This window comes from Neopelma chrysocephalum, unplaced genomic scaffold (genome assembly GCF_003984885.1).
Source record: "Neopelma chrysocephalum unplaced genomic scaffold, ASM398488v2 Primary Assembly neopelma1_72, whole genome shotgun sequence".
Classification (NCBI taxonomy): domain Eukaryota; kingdom Metazoa; phylum Chordata; class Aves; order Passeriformes; family Pipridae; genus Neopelma; species Neopelma chrysocephalum.
Genome location: NW_020897732.1, coordinates 41,012 through 61,727, shown reverse-complemented (window position 1 = coordinate 61,727; position 20,716 = coordinate 41,012). Strand labels below are relative to the sequence as shown.

The 20,716-nt window shown below is 39.7% G+C and overlaps 1 protein-coding gene across 1 annotated transcript; it reads right to left on the bottom strand.

Moving 5' to 3' along the window:
• Positions 1–1,343: 1,343 nt before the first annotated feature.
• Positions 1,344–20,095, bottom strand: RAB18 (RAB18, member RAS oncogene family). The gene is made up of 7 exons (XM_027686940.1): positions 19,952–20,095; positions 17,497–17,552; positions 8,066–8,127; positions 6,070–6,142; positions 4,219–4,337; positions 4,078–4,144; positions 1,344–2,598 (listed from the first exon to the last, which is right to left on the bottom strand). The coding sequence occupies exons 1-7, from the start codon at positions 20,017–20,019 to the stop codon at positions 2,420–2,422; spliced, it is 624 nt and encodes a 207-aa protein (XP_027542741.1). The 5' UTR covers positions 20,020–20,095; the 3' UTR covers positions 1,344–2,419.
• Between the last annotated feature and the right edge of the window lie 621 nt (positions 20,096–20,716).

The window sequence follows — 20,716 nt, the reverse complement described above, 5'->3', positions numbered from 1 at the left end:
AAATTCCAGCCTGACAAGCATTAAGAACTGGGAACCAAGCACTTCTGTCAAAAGGATCCAAGTAGACGTATTCCCAGAAGTAAATCCAGAGCTGATGAAACACAGAAAACACTAGAAGCGTTTCCTTCCAATCATGATTAGACACTTCTATTTTAAGTCTTCTTCTGAGTTTGGGGGTTTTTTTAGAGTCTAACACAAAGACCTAGAGCCCAGGAGTTCTAGAATTTGACTGCACAGCTTCTTGACAGAGCAATGATGAAAGGAAAAACCATTCCTCAGGGACATAACCAAACATGCTTAAAAGATGAAGACAGACAAGCTAGTTGCTAGTCAATTAGAAAACATCTGCTTAAAAAAAAAATCTCTAACTGCTCACAGTCACACTAAATATGCTGTTTCAGAATACTCCTCTCCCCAGAAATATTCTGCAATGGAATAAGGAGTAAATGACTTAATTCTTTTGCAGAACAATACCCACTATTCAGAGCGCCCTGCTGTCCCCTCTCTCTGACAAAAGCTGTCAGATCTGGGAAAGACAGAATTAAAGATGAATCCAGATCCCGTGATAAAAGGACCTTTTGTGAGAAACTGAAAGTTAAGTCTCTTCTCAACAAAGGGATGCATCTAGACTAGGGGTCAAACAAATACGGAAATAAATTACAGTCATCTGCCAGCACTACAAAACATGCCAACTATTGATGAGAAAATAAAGTCACTCAGAATTTTAATGCTCCTACAACTTTCCTCTGCTGCTAGCCTACAAAGCCCAAAATTCTTTGACCTCAATGCTAACAAACAAGATTTACTCAGCCCATATATTCTGCATGAAATAGTAGTGCAAATCTAGCATTTTAATACAATATTTATGTATATTTAATATTAATTACATTTACATATTTAAATTATCCTATTACATTAACAATACTAGATACAATATTTGGTAAAAACAACTAGCACGGTTAAGTCTTCAAATTCTGGTACTGTTTTCTATCAAGTATAAAACAGAATAGAAAACAAAATCTCCATGTGAATAATGTGTATTTTAACAGAAGCAGCCAAGACCTGTTGCAAAACACAGATCATGTATGCTGACATTCACACAAAACCTTGCAGTAATTAAAGGTACTGTCATTCACTATATTTACAAGAAACTGCTTAATATAGTTCAGTTACCAACTGCACTACAGTGATTATTTAAAAAAACCAAAACCACGCACAACACAGCATCCTTGTCTTGTCCTTCAGAAATAAGAAATAATTTGTAGGAAAGAAGTGACACTGTTTAAACTACATGTGCTAGAATATAAACAACTCCGCAACAGGAAGAGGTTAAAAAAGTCGAATACTGTGGAAAAAAATTTATTAAGTCTATACAAGTCTTCTGAAACAAACCATTGGCTTTGATACAGTAAATTCAAGTGAATACTCATTGCAATAGTATTTTTTCATACAGAGATCAAGAAGCCCTACAGCTTCCCATTTAGTGTCTGTGACAGGAAGTTTTATTTCTGAACAAGTAGCTGCACAAAGCAGACGTGATAGAGATCTCACAGCCACAGTGAGCTACAGTTGAGATAAACTTATATTACAAACATTTCAGAAATTAGGAATCCATACTGAAGTGTGGCAAATTGATTCACAATGAAAGAACAAAGATATCACTCAGACCCCTTGCCAGTAATGAAGACTTTCTGCAGCGAGTCTAGAGCAGAACGCATCATAAAAAACTAGAATGCAAGAGTACCACAAATTTAGCATATAAATATCACAGGATTAAAACTCCAGTTAAGCCATCAACTGAAGTGATGATTAAAAGGAAAACATGGCGTTCTCCAGCTTTGCAAAGGAAGCTTTCAAAGCATTTCTTCAAGAAGGTGCCGATACCTATGGCCTGTGCCAATTTGTATTTTAGACAGCTCTGCTGAAAGTTTAGCAGGTTTGTCTAAAAACTGTATAATCCTGCTGGTTTCAATACCATAAAAAAAGCATTTACTAGAAGAAATGAAATGTAACATTTATAGCTCACACTGTTTGCAAGATCTGTGCACACTATATAGTTCTATAATTTCAACAGAATTTAAAAATAAGACAGAGCAGACAATGCAGTAATGTGTTTGTTAGATGGATTTGTTTAGAATATTACACAATTAATGTATACAGTTGTAAAATTTTTAGTGCATTTTTTCTTGCACGTTATTTATGCTACTTATAAAAACCTGAAGATTGCAAATCGGGCATGCTTATCATAACATTTTCAAACTGGGAAAGCTGCAGAACATTTCTCCTACAAGTGTTCACTGCCATGATACAAAACAAATATGTGCAAACTGCAAGGTCCCTAAAAATAGCATTTAATGACTTCATGTACAGAAAGATGTCACTATCTGTTTAAATATGCAAAGAATAAGCTTCCCCAAGTTTATAACATAGAACAATATCCACCACATGCTCCTCCTCCTCCATATCCTTCTTCCTTGTTTGATAACTTTACACCTCTGTTTTGGCTTTCACTTTCCCACAGTCCAGGAGTCTGAATGATTTTTTCAACAAGTTCTTCAAAGGCACACTGTACTCCATCACATGTTTTTGCACTTGCCTCTGGAAAGGGGACACAAGAAGTCAAGTGTTAGCATAACTTTGTGTAACTTTTTTAGTAGTTCTCTTTCAGTTAAGTCTCAACCTACGACCTACACTTACAACCTTCTACAATATATTCTACAAAAACATAACAGTGCCAAAATTAGCAGGTATGCAGATTTATGTCAGCACATAAGGCAGCACCTCAAAAGAGTTTTTAATAGAAGAACTTTCAAGTTGAACTTCACCAGAGTATATGGAGGCAGCTATAGCTTAGCTTTATTTTTCTGTGGAAAGCACTCCAGTAAGAAAAAGGAGGGTTCTTGTCTGATAAACCTGGTTGCTGTTCTGTATGTTAGTCAGAACTGCAATACTACCATACCGTAAGAAGCAAGAATCCATACTGTAGGATTCTGGACCAGTCTCCGTCATAAAACCTATCTGATAAAAAGCAATAAGGGATCTCATTTCTTTTGCAGTTAGCAGAATTCCAGGTAAATTCATTCAGGAGCCTTACTTGAACAAGCCCAAGAAATCTGCTCACAGGTTATAAGAGCAACAGCAACCACTGAAAATCGTTCAGTTCCACTAGGGCTTGCCCTGCTCATCTACACAGCCTTGCAGATACTTAATATATATACCATGCACACACACACATATACATATATTTATAGTTTAATTTTCATTTTGCTTTTCATCTTTCATGCACCTAACAGCTTGTGCCTCAATTTTGAACTTCTATTTCCACATCTGACACTGAAAGATGAAACACAGCAGGGTAGTAAACAAAAATATGTCATTAGTCAGAGATGAAGAACATAAGTCTAAGTATAGAACACATCAATGAACTGCTCTGCTACTAGAACCATCCTATAAAATAATCCCTGCTGATCCTTAAGAGAAACATGGAATAAACATAAAGAGTCAGTTCATCACCCATTTTTTAATTTATCATTACAAGGCTTTGCCTACAAGACTCATTTTATTTTGCAGCAAGATGAGACCAACATATTTGCTCCAGTCATAATTATGTCCTTATTCAATCCCACCCACCATTTAAAAGTTAACGATATACCTAACTATTTTTAACATCCCAGTTCTAATACAGATTTCTGTCAGCTACCAGCTATTTTTCTATACTGAAGGTTGGCTACTAGTGCCAGTTTTCCCTCTTGCATTTTGCTTCTGTTATTATTCAGCAAGTCAGCTGGGAAAAGAAATCAGACAAAACCCCAAAACAGGTTTCATCAGGCTACGGCACAGCCTGTATTCTGTCCTTAATCCTTATGTATTTCAGTATACTCCTTCACAGTTAGAATAGGTACCTGGACATATTCAAGGACAATTCTGAAAAACGGGAATACCCATCATCTTTGTACCTACAGCAATTGAGAAATATCATTAACTGGACTGTGTGCAAGGACTACAGTCCTACAGAAATGGTACTTTTCATTGCGTAACAAAAATCAAGTCAGATCTCTGCAAATACCTATAACATACCTATGAACAACATGGAATGTTTTCTTGCAAATTTGAGGCCTTCATTTCTGTCAACTTCATGGTTTTCCTATAATAAAGACATAGCATTAATATGTATTATTAACAAAATACACCAACTTACTGCAGTTGAATTTGGCTTACCTTATCAATCTTGTTTCCAACTAACATTTTCACTATGTCATTCCTTGTGCAGTATGTTTCCAATTCATTTAACCAGTTATCCAGCTTGACAAAAGTATCTCTTCTTGTGACATCATAAACTGAAAGACATTAACAATATTATTTCCACAATATTTTCCAAGAATGACAGTTTACGTTATAAAAGGAGCAAAAGCTATGGCTTTTTGAATTAGAAAACTGAAGGAGTCCCAAGGATTCCAATCTACTTTCTACACCAATAAGTGGAAAAAGTTGGACATCCATCAGCTCAAATCACTGATGCAGAGCAACTCTAACATTCAGTCAACTACTGAGCTTAGACTAATTTATCTTGAGACACCCCAGCTTACAGGCTTACAGGCTCCAAAGAATTCTGTACTTGCAGATCCCAGTATAGAACACTTACTAACATCACTACACCACAGCTATGCAAAAAGGATGGCATGACCTCCAGCACTGAATTAATTAGTGATAATTAAGACTTGTTTTAACACCCTGCTATGCTACTGATTTAGCTAAAAAATAAACACATCAGCAAATCCTCACAAATACTGGTGAACTACTGAGTTTTCAGTGTTTTACTGTCTTCAATGATTTAGTATTTGTGCGAAATATAAACAGTAAACCATGCTAGGAGCAGAAAGGGCAGACAAAAAAAAGCAGACCTAACTCTAAAATCCACTACCCAATAACTAATAGCTAGCATTTCAAGCTACAAAAGTATTTTTCCTTCATCTTCACGTGCCACGTACAGACAGGCATAAGCAGTTTGTTTCAATGAAATCTGCAACTTGGCTTGCATTTTTAGGAAGCAATATAACAAAGAAATAATCAGGAGGTATTTAATAAAATGGGAGGGCAAATCTCAATAGAAGAACCTTTTGACTCCCACAGTGCTTGATAACTTTCACAGCTTTCAACAGTAAGTGGTAGTTTCAGAGCCAGAAACTAGGTGACTTGGCAAGACATGCCTTGATAGGAATGCAATGCAACTCAGACTTGGGAAAAGGTACATACAAAATAAAACCCATCAAGAAGTCACATGACAGAGGTTATTCCAAGTTAAACAATTTAACTGGACACAATGTCTTATCAAAATCCTCTCAAGTCAGGTGCACCTTCAAAACAATTAAACTTCTCAGCCCTTACTTTAGTCAGCTCCTCACTTCTAGCACTGGAGAAGCAGAACTTCAGAGCTCAGTGCCTACATAACAAGTTTCCATATATAAAGGAAAAGCAAATGAGACTTCACTCTGAAGCTGCAATTATGGGTTTTGCCTGGGTTTTTCCCACACAAATTGGTACTTTCTATATGCCCAGCTAGTCTTTTCTAAGTGATTCTGACTGTGTAACATCACATCAATAGGAAGACAAATAACAAAAAATTCCAGACAGACTCCACAGTGTTTATATAAATTTCATTAGGAAAAAAAGAACAGAGAGAAGGAGAAAGCTGTATACATACTGATACAGAGAGAATACACTGAGGAGAATATTTTATTTTTTTTTTACACTGGACTTAGTAAACACAGGCAAAAATAAAAGGAAATAAATAAAAGACAAATTCCTGACAGCACAGGGACCACAGCTCCAAGCTATCCTTTCATATAGCAGTAGATTTTAATCTCATGCAAAAATCAGAGGTTCTCACGCTGGTCAGACTAACTACATGAGAAAGAGGTCAGACATCAAGATCCTTTAATATGAACTGTTCAACACAGATACAATGATTTTTAATATCAATTAGATATTATGTAAAGGTTATTTGAGTTTATGTAACTCCCATGCATGAAAAACAAAAACATTCAGAATAGCATGCAAGGCTATACTTACCTAGGATAACACCTTGTGCACCTCTGTAGTAACTGGGCGTTAATGTTCTGAACCGCTCCTGACCTGCAGTATCCTAAAAAGCCAATCAGAAAGTTCCATTATTCAGAATTTCAGCACCATCTAGTTTAGCTTTCAGGTATTCTGCTTCTAATGAACATATAAAATAAGACTTAAAGCGTATTTCACTACCAGATTAGCTGAGTTTATTCCATCTCCTGCTGTTTTACTACACATTAACTTTGTAATGTAATCTACCCTGAGAAACAGCTTCTAACTGTTAAATGCAGTAAATAACTGGACTACATGGCAGTAAGATAGCCATTTCTGCAAGGGCGTTTGTTCTGCACCTAGTACTGCAGCAACCAGCATGAGCAGCATAGCTGCAGTACTAACCAAGGTTTTGTAACAGGCATCACACCCATGGCACCAAAACCAGTTCCCTCACTTCAATCGCTTGGTCCAATTAAATTTGATTGAGTGCCAGGGTAAATGCATTAACACACTATGACAGAGCAGAAGCAGAAATATGGTTTCTCTGAGAAACAGGTTTCTCTGGTTTTAAGTAAAGTTGAGTTTACAGCCTCAAATTTAAAGTGCCAAAAGCTCTGCAAAAAAACCCCTAAATATTGCTGTTTTCTTATCAGAGATTAAGTTACAGAGCACACTTATTGCTGACTTTATGCACAGAATATTTAATCAATTTACCCAAGTGAGAAGTGACACATGAAACACGGGATTCTGTGACAAAGAACCTGAATAACAAAACTGGACTTCCGACATTCTACAAACCAATCAATCAATCCCACCCACCTCAAACTGCTTCTGTGCAATGATGAACATTTACAAATTTTCTTTTCCAGTTTACCTCAGGATTATTTCTTTATATTTACCAACATGAAAGAAAATAAACCCTAAGTTAGTCCTATGTAATATTTTCCATCCCATTATCATTCATCATTCTGCTATCAGACTTGTTTTCCTCCTATATGTCTTTTTTTTCTGTCAAGCTATTTCAGTTATTTTCCTTGTCAAACCCATTTATTTTAGTGATCATTACTATTGTAACTAAGACATAAATCCTGTTTGTTACTTGAGATATGAACCGCCTCAAAGCAACACAAGTATTGCAATACATATTTCATGTTTCACTACTACTTCCCAAGAAAAAGTGCAGTATCTTGCTCATACGAGAAACAAGGTTTTATTCTTGCTACAAGACAACACTACTGGGTCTGAATATTCAAGAGATGCTTCAAGTCACGTAAGTCTGCAGGCTTACAGAGAATATTTAAAAAATAGCTTGGAAGTACCTGTTCTTTCTTCATGGCCATAAATGTAGAAATTCTACTTTTAGCTGAAGTAGAAGTTGAATACGCTAGAGCTATGAGTACAAACACTGCCTCTCTTTCAGATGCATCTGCTACAAATAACTCTTAACCTTGAGCCTATAAATGTCCTTGTATGAGGGCTATGAAGTTTAGGCTAAAAATGGGTTTATTATAGAGGTAACATTTGAGCATGCAACAGTAATTCCTAACCTAATACACAACCTAACGTTATAGGCAAAATTTAGTAAAGAAGTTCACCCTTTTAAAATCTGTCAAGTACAGGTAAGAGCGATATAGACAGGGATGTCTCGGATTAGTGAGGGCTAACTCTCTAGATGTTGAACAATGAATTACTCATTAAAAACACTTAGGAATGGCCACGTTCACTTTTTTGAAGTTTGACTGATTTAGTACCATTTAATTCCTTCTCTTCTCTACTCTATCCCAAATAGACCTGGAGTCAAGTGTAGCTCACAGGCAATAGAATCACCCCACCAGCCAGTTGTCCCACAGTTCATTCGACCTTTTGAATGATGCAGTATTAACCTCCCACTGCTCCAAATCACCTTCATATTAATAGAAAAGAATTCTATACAAACTGTACATTATATAAACCATCGCTATTCCTAAAGCAAAACAATACATTAAGAACTTTGGGAGAGACTTACCCATATTGCCAGTTTAGCTTTGTTTCCATCAACTGAAATAGTTTTCACCTTGAAGTCCACACCTAGAACAGGAAAAATATTTTAGTTCTTCAAACATACTACAGTTATCTTTGAAAGAGAAAAGGAAAAAAAAAATCAAACTCAGAAAACAAGCTGTGTTTCGATGTAAACAGGAAGAGTAAGTTTCATTAGCTATTTATGAACCTTGCTCAAAATGCAACATTTTGTTGCTGACAAGCTTTTGCAAAAGCCTAAGGGCCTTTAAGCAATTGACTCAAAATATTTTATGGAAGTAGGGCAACTACTACATTTCCTGTATTAAAGCACATATTCCAGGAGAAATTTTCAAGTTTATAATTCAAATGGGTTAACTTTCTATTCATTACTCACAAACATGTTTTCCTTACACCCCTGGCCTTGAAGAACAATACACTTTAAAACTAATGAAGGTAGCTGCATTTAGGTAGCTATTTGCTCTGTTTCATGATCTCTAAACAAGTCTCATCAAGCTTAGCAAAGTGATATAGGCAGAGAGTCGTGTAGTACATGACTGCTATCCTATGAGAAATAACATTAGATTACACTAATTTAACAAGTGCCAGATTCTGCAACTGGGATCTGGTGCCCCTGGTTGTGTGTACAGACTGGGGAACGAGAAGCTGGTGAGCAGCTGTGGAAAGGGACCTGAGGGTCCTGGTTGACAGCAAGTTGAATATGAGTCAGTAGTGCCAGGAGGGCCAACCGTGTTCTGGGGGGCATCAGGCAAAGCATCTCCAGCCGGTCGAGGGAGGGGATTGTCCCACTCTGCTCTGCACTGGGGTGGCCCCACCTTGAATACTGTGTGCAGTTTTGGGCACCACAATATCAAAAAGACATTAAACTATTAATGAGTGTCCAAAGGAGGGCCATAAGGATGGTGAAGGGTCTGAAGGGAAGCCTCAGGAGGACTGGCCGAGGTCACTTGGTGTGTTCAACCTGGAGAAGAGGAGATTGAGGGCAGATGTCATTGGGATCTTCAACATCCTCATGAGGGGAAGAGAAGGGACAGGTACTGATCTCTCCACTCTCATGAATGAGAAACTTATTTTGTTAAATTATGTCAACTTCTGGTCAATATTTCAACAATTGCAAAAACTTTGGAATCATTTTGTTTTCTCTTTTCCTTTTAAGTTTTCCTAGCCCTCAGAAAAGGTGCTGAGGAATAACTGGCAAAATTTGGTATTTTCAGCAAAAAAACAGAGAGTTTTGGCAAAAGAAAATAAAACCCCTGGCAAAAAACAGGTTTTGCCAGGAGAAAGGAAAAAAACCCTCTTGCTAAAGTCTGTCTTTGCAAAGGAAGAGATAAGGTGTTAGCGGTCACACAGTTTAAGTCGTTTGTTGCTTAGTAACCAGGCGGAGGCCTAACTCACTCCGGCCAGGGAACCTCTATACCCTGACTCAGCAAGGTTTAAACTGCCGGTTTCGCGTGGCTGGGCGGAGGCGGATTCTTTTGTCTTCTGTCCCTGTTCTGGGGTGGGGTGAAAAGTAAAACTTGCCTGCTTTTCCCAGGAGCAAGTGAGAGAGCCTTCCTAATTTACAAAATTGGGACTCTGCAACTTTCTGGTTGGAGAAAGAAGTGCTTTTGTCTTGCAGTCTGGGAGGGGGGAGAGGGGCCACAGGAAATCCAAACCTCTCTCCCTCTGAATTTTCTTGCCTTACAGGATATGGGGGGGGGAGGGTGAAGAAGCAGGAAGCAAAGCCCAAAACCTTTTGGGAAAGCAAAAAACGCTACCTTCCTCAAGGAAAGCTAAGGAACCTATTAAGGTTAACCTGCTGCCTAAAAAGCAAAGATTCTCAAGGGAATAAACAAACTGAGTTCCTTTCTGTTGTCTAAAGCTCTTACAAGCTGCCAACTACTAAGATCAGTATAGTATCCTAACTCCTATAACTAAAGGTCAAAGATAGAATGGCAAATCAGTATAAATTTATATTGTTAATAACTTGGAATGTCTAAGTTTGTCTCCACAAAACCAGAATACTGGATGCATGCCTTAACAAGAAATGGTGAGTCACTTCGGTAAAAATGGAAAGAGCTGTTATCCGATTCCTGTGATATCTCCTAAAAATGAAGTCAACCTCAACAATGAAGAACCACACTGAACAGTGAAGTCGAATAAAGCAACAACAGAATCAGAGACTGTAAAGTAAAATCACTGAATGCTTTTCCTTTTTGTGTTTGCAGTACAGTCTTCTAGTGTAACAATGTAATATCAAGTTTTGTTTTGCTGTTAAAATGTTTGTTCTCTAATTGCATCTTCAAGTGAAAAGATTCCTCGATAATTCATATGAGGATTCTTACAAGATTTCATGTGAATGTGAAATTGTGGTTGACCATGGGCTTGTATACTCCTTCCTACCTCCGCAGAGCAAGTAAGGAAACTAATGCAAAATGTCCCTTGTAGTGAAATAAAGTGCTCCCGAGGCGTAAGGAGTGGAACATTGAGAATTTATTTTTTAAGAAATGCCCCTCAGGAAGCCCACTCCTGTGTGTGTGTTTGTTGTTTGTAACATGTATGTAACTTTTAAGAGGTAACTCTCCAGAGGAAGGAGCAAGACTTCGGGAAATTTGCTGTAACTTTCAAGAGGTAATCTCTGGAGATCATTGCTCTGAATTTGTAATGTAACTTACAAAAAGAGGTGAAATTTTGGAAATTAACTTTGACAAGGGGCCCCCTGGATAAGCTCACCCCGCTTTTTGTTGTAACGTAACTTTTTAAGAGGGGTCTTTCCAAGGAGAAAAGTGAAAAATTCTGGAAATTAGCTGTAACTTTAAGCAAGGTAACCCCAGGAAATGTGTTCACTCCGCTATTGTGGTAACATGGAATATAATGCAAAAACTCTTGTTTCAAGTATTAGGTCTGAGTATGTAGGAATGGTTTAAATCCAGCTGTACCTTTAACTTCCCTGAAGCAATCACATTACTGTATAACAACTATAAATATCCTTTCCCATGATACACTCCAATAATGCTCCTGAACCATGGCTGGTGGGAGGGACGAGGGTGGTCTGGGATATGTGTATTTATTTGTTTTCTAATATTGTCTAATGCTGAGTGTATTATTAAGTAAGCAAAGACTCTGAAGCGCTGCACATCACCGAAAAAGGATGCTGCCCATGGATGAAAGTGAAAGAACTGTTCCAGTCACTGCAACAGACAAGACTGAGTTCCTGAATTCTCCACCCACATTCTGAATTACATCTCATTTGCAATATTAAAGACTGAAGGGGTGAGAGATAATGATTTGCATAGAGTAGATTTTCAATATTGATTGAATGCCTGGGGTTTTTTTTGCTTAGTGGTATAACAATTGCCCACTGCTTTCCTCTTCCTTCTATACTTTTCCTTCTTCTGTCAGCTAGGTTCTCCTACTGCTGCTGCTACAAGAAGAAGAAAATCCAATTAAATATGATTCCAGTGGTTGTCCCAGCCCAGGAGTGGAATGTGAGATCCTGGATCTGAATCTCACTGAATTATTGATATGGGTCAGAACCAACTCACTGTGAGTGTGTGCATATGGGGAAGGGCTGGGCCTAGACCTGCAGGAACATGGTAAGGCCTGCACACAAGGCCTGTGCTGAGGGCACAGGGCAGAGCCAGAAGGCAAGGCCTGCAGTCCATATGGCAGAGCTGAAGGCCCTGCCACCAGACTGTCAGACAAGGCAGACCTGCCTGGTAGCCCACCCACACCACACTCCTGCAGCCTGTGACTGGCTACAGCACAACTCACTCGGGCCTGGAAGGCACTGCCCGGATATCCTGCCTGGGAGGGAAAACTGAACTCTATAAATACATAAGACTCCACGTGGTCTCTCTCTCTCTTTCCTTACGAAGTTGAGTCAGGGGAGGTTTAGGTTGGGTATCAAGAAAACGTTTTTCACCCAAGGGGGTGGCTGAGCACTGGAACAGGCTCCCCAAGGAAGTGGTCACAGCACCAAGCCTGACAGAGTTCAGAAGGGTTCAGACAACACTCTCAGGCATATGGTGTGATTGCTGGGTTGTCCTGCATAGGGCCAGGAATTGGACTCTCTTATCTTGATGGGTCCCTTCCAACTCAGCACATTCTAAAATTCTGTGATTCTATGAAACATGTCAAATAAGCTTTGGATTATTTCAACACTTATTTATATATTTATTTAAAGAGATATTTATTTACCTCTTGCAGGGATTCCAGCAACACCATGAACTCACCAATATCACGCTCAGTGACCAAGAAAAAAGCCAAAGTGACAACAGGATAACGGTTCTGCTGTTCAATCATCTACCTCAACATTTAAAAATTCATCCCCTTTCACATGTCCTCCCCCCACAGGAAGTAGCAGCCTACTACTTGCTCAAGGACAAGTTGCAGAAAGCTCAAGCCAAGGAGGACAAGACGTTAGTGACTGTGCAAATTTAAAGGATATAGCAACACACCTCAGTTTGAGAGGCTGAGTACAGTTATGATCCATTATGCTGTAATTTAATCCTTAGGTTACTAATAGCAAGTAACTAACTGGAAGTATGTTTCAACTATTTTGGAGCGACTTTCACTCCCTACCAGGCAGCAGCCCTGAAGTGAAATAACTGGAAAGTTGATACCTTTAAAAAAAAATCTTTCAAATGCAACAGCAACCTTTTTGTACTCCAAATTAAAATGGCAGCCATCACACTTGCTACCAGAAAAAGAATTTATCTATTCTAACACAAAATGAGTAGGGCTGCATTTATATTCCCAAGGTCATGCAGATTACAAACAAGTGCAAACAGCTGCCAAAATATGTTCAACTTAAAGTCACAAAGAGTATATAGGATAACTAAGAAACTGCACATTATAAGCAGATTTAAACTTTAGTTGCACTGGGATGTTGCACTGAAGTTTAAAAGAGCTTTATTTAAAAAGAATATAAACATAATTTTTATTCCACTGTTTCACAGCTTCAGCTCACTAGTGTTCCCAGAAGTGTCAGGTGATTTTCAGACAACATTCTGCACTGGAAGAAGCTCATACTCTTTATTTCAAGCAAAATTTTCCCAAAGTACACTAACTTTTGCAGTAACTGAACAGAACTTTGTTTTTTTCAGGGACTAAGGCTCCTAGTCCCTAACTTAGCAGTAATATAATGCTCAGTGGCATGCACAAAAGTTCTAGAGTTATGTTCACAGAAAAGAACAGTTGCTATTAATTTTATTTTAAACACATGTTCTTGGAACTTTACCTAGTTCACAGAAGACTGCTATGCTAGCAATTTGACACAAATTGATCCTAAAGAACATCCTGTCCTGTCCATTTTTCAGCACTCGGTAGGAGTTTTTAGACTAATAGAATCTTTCTTCCACTGTAATTGCACAATTCTTCCCCTAAACTGCAAAAATCACCATTGTTCAGTCAGCGTGTCCCAGAGTTCACAGTGCCTTCTTTTATCCATTAGCCTGGCATCAGAACTTGTAACTGCAGGTATTACGAGTCTATTGGATACTTTACAAAGCAAAGTATGTCACAGCAGTTTCAAGAAACAAAACTTTTTTCCTTAGGATAAACTTATTAGGTGTATTCTGAGGCCACAGTATCCTTCTCCCATTCAGTAAACAGATTCAGTATCTTGTGCTTGCACAGCTCAGTAATTTTCATTTAATGGAAAGTGTATATACACCTTTCTGTTAGCCTTGCTGCTAGCTTAAAATTTACTTTTAATTTTGCATGAATGATGCAAGTAAAATAAGAAACTAAAATTGCTAATAAACCCCATGTTAAACTGGTAATTGTAAAGCAAAAGCATGAAAATGAACTAATAGCCCACCAAGATACATCCTTTAAAGTGATCAAGGCATGTCAAATATAATTCTAGTAAATCAAGGAGTTCAACATATATATAAGTCAATGAACAAAAAGAAAACTTTTAAATAACTATGGTTTTGATTGTCATTCTGCCATAAAAGATGATAAATAGAAAAAAATAAGGCTCAAGAAAATCTTGTTGAATTGAACAAACAGGGTACTTGTGTTCTCTAAACACATCAGTGAAATAGAGACACGTTTGTGACAGGTGCCAGTTCTGAGCTTCCAAGAGTGATGTTTCTACCCTTGACAGCAGAAAGCTGACACTGCTTTCCACCATGCCTTGGAAGGCAGCCAGAAACAAGACAGCACTATAGACTGTACTCCTGTGTGTTAACACCTACTGCCTCAGCACTGCACACCAGCATACTATGGACTTCCAGTCCGCAAGGAATAGCTTTGTCACTGATACTGCTGTCACACAGAGGCCTGTGTGCCATGCTGAATTTACAGGAAGTGCAAAATGAGCTAGAGTGAAGTATTTGTGTTACAGGTAAGTGACAAGTTAGACAGCTTAGAGCTAGAGGACTCCAAATGCAAGGAAAGCTAAGAAGTTAAGAGACATCAGATCTGTGCAATACATCACCTCATTTATGAAACAGGGATTGCAGTGAACACTTATCTAGAATCTCTCATACCAAGAGCAAGCAAGTAAAGACAAGCATGAGCAGTAAGGAAAACAGAAAACATTGGGATATATATACTCTGGTAAGATCCATGTGATGAAGCCCTATGAACAAGCCATTCCAAGGAATGCAAGGAGGACAGGTAATCTGCTAGGTTGACTGAAACACTGTTAATCCATCTGAAGCTATTTGCCCAAAGCAGCTTATTCTTCCCAGAATATCATAGGATTTTTACAAAGTTCTGAAGAGAAGCCCACACAGAACAATCATTCTGGGTTTCATTTAAATTGTACCCAGTAGGTCTGTGCAATGCATGAAGATAAGGTACACCTCAATTGGTCATTTCAGGGGACCAACAGTACTGCAGTCAAGACTTTCCCTCAGTGGTCTTGTGTGCAGTTCTTACTATATGTTAAAAAAAAAAAAAAGCAAACCAGACATGTCATCACTTCGCTTTCTAAACCAAATAAAAAAATATAGTCCCTTTAACCAGGTCAGCAGTCAGTATGTGGATCACATTGAAAGAAGACATTATTTTAGTCCTTTGATTTTGGAAAAGCACCATACTCTTCAGTTTCAACAAGAAAGGCTTAAAAACTTCTTCTGTCCCCAAACTCAAAACAAGTAGTGTTTAGTTAGCAAAAAAAAGAACTCCAAGTTGAGACTCACAAGGTGTTTTGACATTTCACTGTCTTGCAAGTACCTGAATTTGGCACCTAGGATCTGTCTTCATTCAGCACAGAACAGTTACCTCTAAGAGCTCACTCAAGTTGCTTTATCTGTATGAACAACAAATCCTACCCCCAATTTAAAGTTGCTATGTTGCTTCTTAGAAATATATTCACCAGAAAAATGGCAATGACACTGCAGGAAACAAGAAAACAAGTAAGAACCACCTAGATTCTGCCCTCTTCCAGTTAAGTGGAAAAAAAAAATTAATCTGCTACCCCTAATGAGTGCTCCACACACCGTGCTGTGAGACTTTCACAGCTGGGGTCACAGTAGCTCTACTGCACAATACCATAAATATCAGCTAGAGGGGTCTAACAGAATGATCTACACCAGCATTTTGCTCAGTCTCTAGAAACTGATTTTTCCTGCCAAATTATCACATTCATTCCAGATTAATGGATTTGTTTCAGAAATCAAACTCTACCTGAAGTAATGCTCACACTGAGTTCCCTTCCTCCTTTTCCACATCAGAAACAGAGCAGGGGAGGACCTGCCAGCAGTAAACCTTGAATTGTTGCTATTTAATAACCAATGATTAGCTACTACACTTGGGCATTTTGGCAAACGCAAACAGGAAGAATTACTTCAAGAAATAATTCCTTTGTTTCTCAAATAGTGTACGGATGTCAGGTTTTTACAGTGGTAAAAAATATCATGTGCAAACAGCAGAATGAAGAAAAACCCACAGTTAAAAACAAACAAAAAACCCCCAACAATAAAGATGCCCACACTGAGTCTACTGGTATCCAAAACATCGCAAAAGCTGAAGCAGCTATTCTGTACTAACTTCCTGGCCCACGTGGTTGACTTATTAAGAAAGTAAGAGGATATGAAGTATACACAGTGCCAAAACTATTAGATTAGAATACAAGATTGTCATCTTCACCACCTGATCTATAACATTCCTGTTTCCTTCCATGCTATCCGCCCTTATAAACTGAGGTGGGGCTCCTTGCACAACTTCATTTTTTACAAGTAATGGAATGAACAAAAATAGGCCACGTTCCTCCTCTTGGCTGCTCAGTGCTTTATATGAAATAGTATTCCTGTATTTTATTAACATTAATGAAAAATAGATTTATTTATATAATCCTTAATCAATTAGAGCTGGATTTGTTTACCAACAGCTGAACTCAAAGAAAAAATTTTGTATAAGTTCTTGAACAGAACTCTTTCAACAGAGAAAGCCAGAAATGCAACTGAAATGCATTGTATGAAAAAGTATCTCCCTTTTTTCATTATTTTCAATATATCTGACTATATAATATTTGAAATATAATATTTAATTGTATTACATATTATATAATAAAATAGTAAGATTTGAAGTATTATACATTTTGAATATAGAATATTCAAAATATAATTTCAATGTTTTCCATTATTTCAGTTATTACTTTGGCACAGAGTTGCATCACATTCTTAAAAGTTTCATATTGCTCCTTTGACAACCAATCTACATAGGGTGTCCTGCATTCTGGGCCACTCTCCTCCAGCACAGCTGACCTACACTGATAGGTATCATACCAGCACAGCAGTGACACATCACTGCTTTTTTCCCAGCAGCTCTAGATTCTTGGCTCTCTTCCACTTTGTTCTCAGAGTCTAGCTGGGAAGGAGCTGATTACTAAGTAGAAGAGAAAAAGGCACATTGTAATTTCCTCCCTACAGAGGAAAAGCAGAAGGCACACAGACCGCAGTACACCCTAGTATTGTCAGAAGTTGCAGGAGTTAACATCCCCTATTAATGAGTCTTAAGATAGCTACTAAGTATCACATTACACAGAACACAAGGTCTGGACAGCAACACAACTATTCAAATAACTTTACAGCTATCTTGCAGAGATAAATCAGTAGGAGACCTAACAGTAGCTCTTACATTTCCATTTTAGCTCAAAATGCTGCAAACAGTGAAGTGCAGGTTACTCCACTGGAGCTTTTCCCTGACCACACCTATGACCTCCATTTGCATGGTGATGGGTGTCACTCATATCTGCTTTTTCAGTCAAGGATAAATTTTAGCATAAAGGGGACAACTACACACCAATATAGTCAATTCCCTACACCAATGAGCACCACATACTAAAACTGTGTCCACGTCATCCCTGCATTACAGAAAGGCAGACATGTCTGAATTTCACATCAGGCATGTCTGAATAAACTACAGTTTTCCATTGAAAATGGTATGAATTTTTCTAAGGTAGTATCAGTACATACTTACCAATTGTTGCTGCAAGTTCTGGGTCGAATGTATCATCTGTGAACCGCAGCAGAAGGCTGATAGGGAGGAAAGAAAAATAAGAGATACTATTACTGCAGCATACCCATAGCTTGCTGGAAGCCTACAAATCACAAGTCTGAAAGGAACAGCAGGATCACACAGCTAAACAAAAACACAGCTTATTGTCTTTCGTAGGAGAGAAATTACAGAAAAAAGAAGGAAACACGTAAAGAATACAGCTGACAAGCTCTGCTCCCTGAGCCCTCAACTCCTTACTGCATGTGTTACCAAGTATGCCTCTCTGAAAACAAACTACCACACAAGGTGTGAAATCAGTTGCCTGAACAGACACATGATTGGCTTCTCAAAGCATTTTACTTCTACCTTAGTCTATTCTTCTTCTCCCAGAATTCAGCACAAAAGTAGTATTTTTTTTGTTTTGTTTCAATATTGCCTCACAGTATTTCTGTAAGCTTGAGAAAAAAATTCTAAGTCAGCTTTTCATCCCAGAAATAACTCCTTGAACTGGGCACACAGGGGAATAGTAAGGACAACACCCACCAGAAATAAAGACACAGAAATTGAAGAGTAGAATTAGCTCACCACTGGTTTACGATTTTGTATCTTTTTGTATATAAGGGCTTCCACACACACACTTCCCCCTATCCTGATGAGTATGTTTACTACCAATAGAAAAACAGTTACAACTAAGATTTAAGGACACATCACACTGTAGTAGTGTAGGGTCCCTTAAAGAAATAACCATAATGCCACTCTACTTGTGCCAAATGTAAATATTTTTGCAAGAGACAGATTCTCAGCACAGTTTCTAAAATTACCAGACTTAGGCATCTGTGGCAAGTGCGTATTACCACGTGGCAGGCAGCTGTTTGCTATGACCCAGCAGCTTCTACTCATTCCCAGGCTGGAAACAAAACCTTATTTACTTTTTGGTCTTCCCCCCCACCCTGTTCTTTACTCCTCTCTCCTCTTTTTTGCATATGAATTCAGTAGTCAAGTGCTTTTTAGCATTTGGTCACAGTCCTGCATTGACAAAAAAAATGACTACTGAAATTCTTTTATTTCAATGACACTGGGTGGCAACTCTAAACTTAACCGTAGATCATCCTTTTTCCCCTACTCCCAAACCCCAAAACCAAATGGTAGCTTTATTTACCAAAGAATAATTAAAATAAATCATAGCATATAGCTTTTTACCAGTACCTTCCGATGGTTGTATCGGGATGCTACTGAAAAGCAGCTATTCCTTGTTACAACCAGAACTAGTTTCATTTAAAACAGACAGAATGTGGAAATCTTATATTACTACTAGAATAAAATCATCATTTTACCTCTCCTGCATGCCAAGCACAGCCAACTTCTACCATCCCCATCTTTCTTTCATATGTAGCTATCATCTTCTACAAGCCCACTCACAGCCACCAGGTTTAAGACAGAATTTGTTCAGAAGTCAGGACTCCAACCATTTACTACACTGTGCTAGTACCAGTTTAGCATCTGATCTTCCCTAGTCAAGTAACAGGTAAGGGGCACAAATTCAGGAACAGTTCAATACTAAGTTCCTGTACCTGAACAATCGCAGTGTTGTCTTTTAATAGCAATTTTATTTCCTCTACATAATGCCTCTCTTAACAAGTTTTCCAATGTGAAGAAATAAGTATATAAATAGGTAAACAAAACCACTGTGCGTTTTATATGCCTCAGGAAAAATTCTTCCATATGGCCACTCATACCTAAGAGATGACCTTAACTACAAGAAATTTGCTCAGATCCTGTCTGTCACCAGAGGCCTACTGTACTAATTATCAACTCAGCAGCTACCTCAAATGAGTAATTGACAAATTTTTAACAAATATAGTTGGGTTTTTTCTAATCAGCAACTTCTATGTACTTTAGGCTCATGATAGAAGACACAGACTATTGCCATAAAAATACCAAATCTAAAATAACCGGTGTGGCACATTCCCAGATGCCCTCCTGCATTTACATCCCTTATAACCTGTGGTCGAACAACTCTGCTGCCTCCCCGTGCTCCCCCGCACGCATCCAGTGCTGGGTCACTTGCGACTCTGTAAACATTATGGACTAGATATTAACCCCAAAGCGCCATGGAGATGTACAAGGGCACCCACCTCCCCAGGAAACAACGGTGCCCTGGGCACAGGGCGGCCCAGCTGCCCCTGGCCGGGCCGGCAGAGCCTCCGCCGCGCCTCTGTTTCCAGCTGGGCCCGGTAGACACCGGGGCCGGCGGCTGCGGAGGAGGCAGGGATAACCCCTGTCCTGCCGGCGGGCCGGCCAGGAAGGGGCGCGGGCGCTCCCCCCGCGGGCCCCGCTCGGCGCAGCGCAGGCCGCGCCCAGCCGGCGCCGTCCGACGCGGGGCTTAGGCCGGGCCCGGGCGGTCAGGAGAGGCTGGGTGAGGCGGACGCTCCCTCACCTGGACTTGCCGACGCCGCTCTCGCCGATGATGAGGATCTTGAGGGTGGTCAGCACGTCCTCGTCCATCCCGACGGCACCCCCGGACCTGCCCCGACCCTCCGACGCTTCCCTGCGCAGCTGCGGCGGCCCCACTGCGCCTGCGCGGGGCCGCCCGCTGTTTGTTTACAGCGCGCGGGGACGGATCCCGCGGGGCGCGCGTGCGCGGGGCCCGGGACGGGGGAGCGCGCGGGGGCTGCTCCGCGCCCGCGGCGGTGACGGGATAGGGGGTCCCGTGGGGTCGCGGTTGGGGTGTGGGGAGACGGGAGGCCAGATAAAATGCCACAGGGTTATTAGACATTGCAACGAGCTGCCCAGGGAAGTGGTGGAGTCGGCGCCCCTGGAGGTGTTTAAGGAAAGACTGGATGTGGCACTAGGTGCCATGGTCTGGTTGACGCGGTGGTGTTCGGTTCATAGGTTGGACTCGATGATCTCAGAGGTCTTTTCCAAGCTAATTGATCCTGTGATTCTGCACGCTGGCGGCCGGCCAGCGCCCTGTGCGGGAGCAGAGCCAGCAGCCACCTCCCGAGGAAAGCGGCTGGTCAGGAGCCCCCCACCAAGGAATGGGCTCTGTTGGTCACAAAACAGCAGTGCAGACCAGTTAGTATGCGACACTAAATACTTTTCTGCTAGCAGAATCTTTTGTTACCCGTTAAAAGCCCGAAATGTTCTTCAAAAACTGCTGTGACAAAGTCCAACCAATTCAGCTAACCTGCTGTTACAGCTT

Coding starts and splice junctions, on each gene's coding strand:
- RAB18 (XM_027686940.1), bottom strand. CDS start 20,019: ATGGACGAGGACGTGCTGACCACCCTCAAGATCCTCATCATCGGCGAG. Junction 17,553..19,951: donor AGCGGCGTCGGCAAGTCCAG/GTGAGGGAGCGT, acceptor CCTCCCTATCAG/CCTTCTGCTGCGGTTCACAG. Junction 6,143..8,065: donor AAGCTAAACTGGCAATATGG/GTAAGTCTCTCC, acceptor TTGGCTTTTTAG/GATACTGCAGGTCAGGAGCG.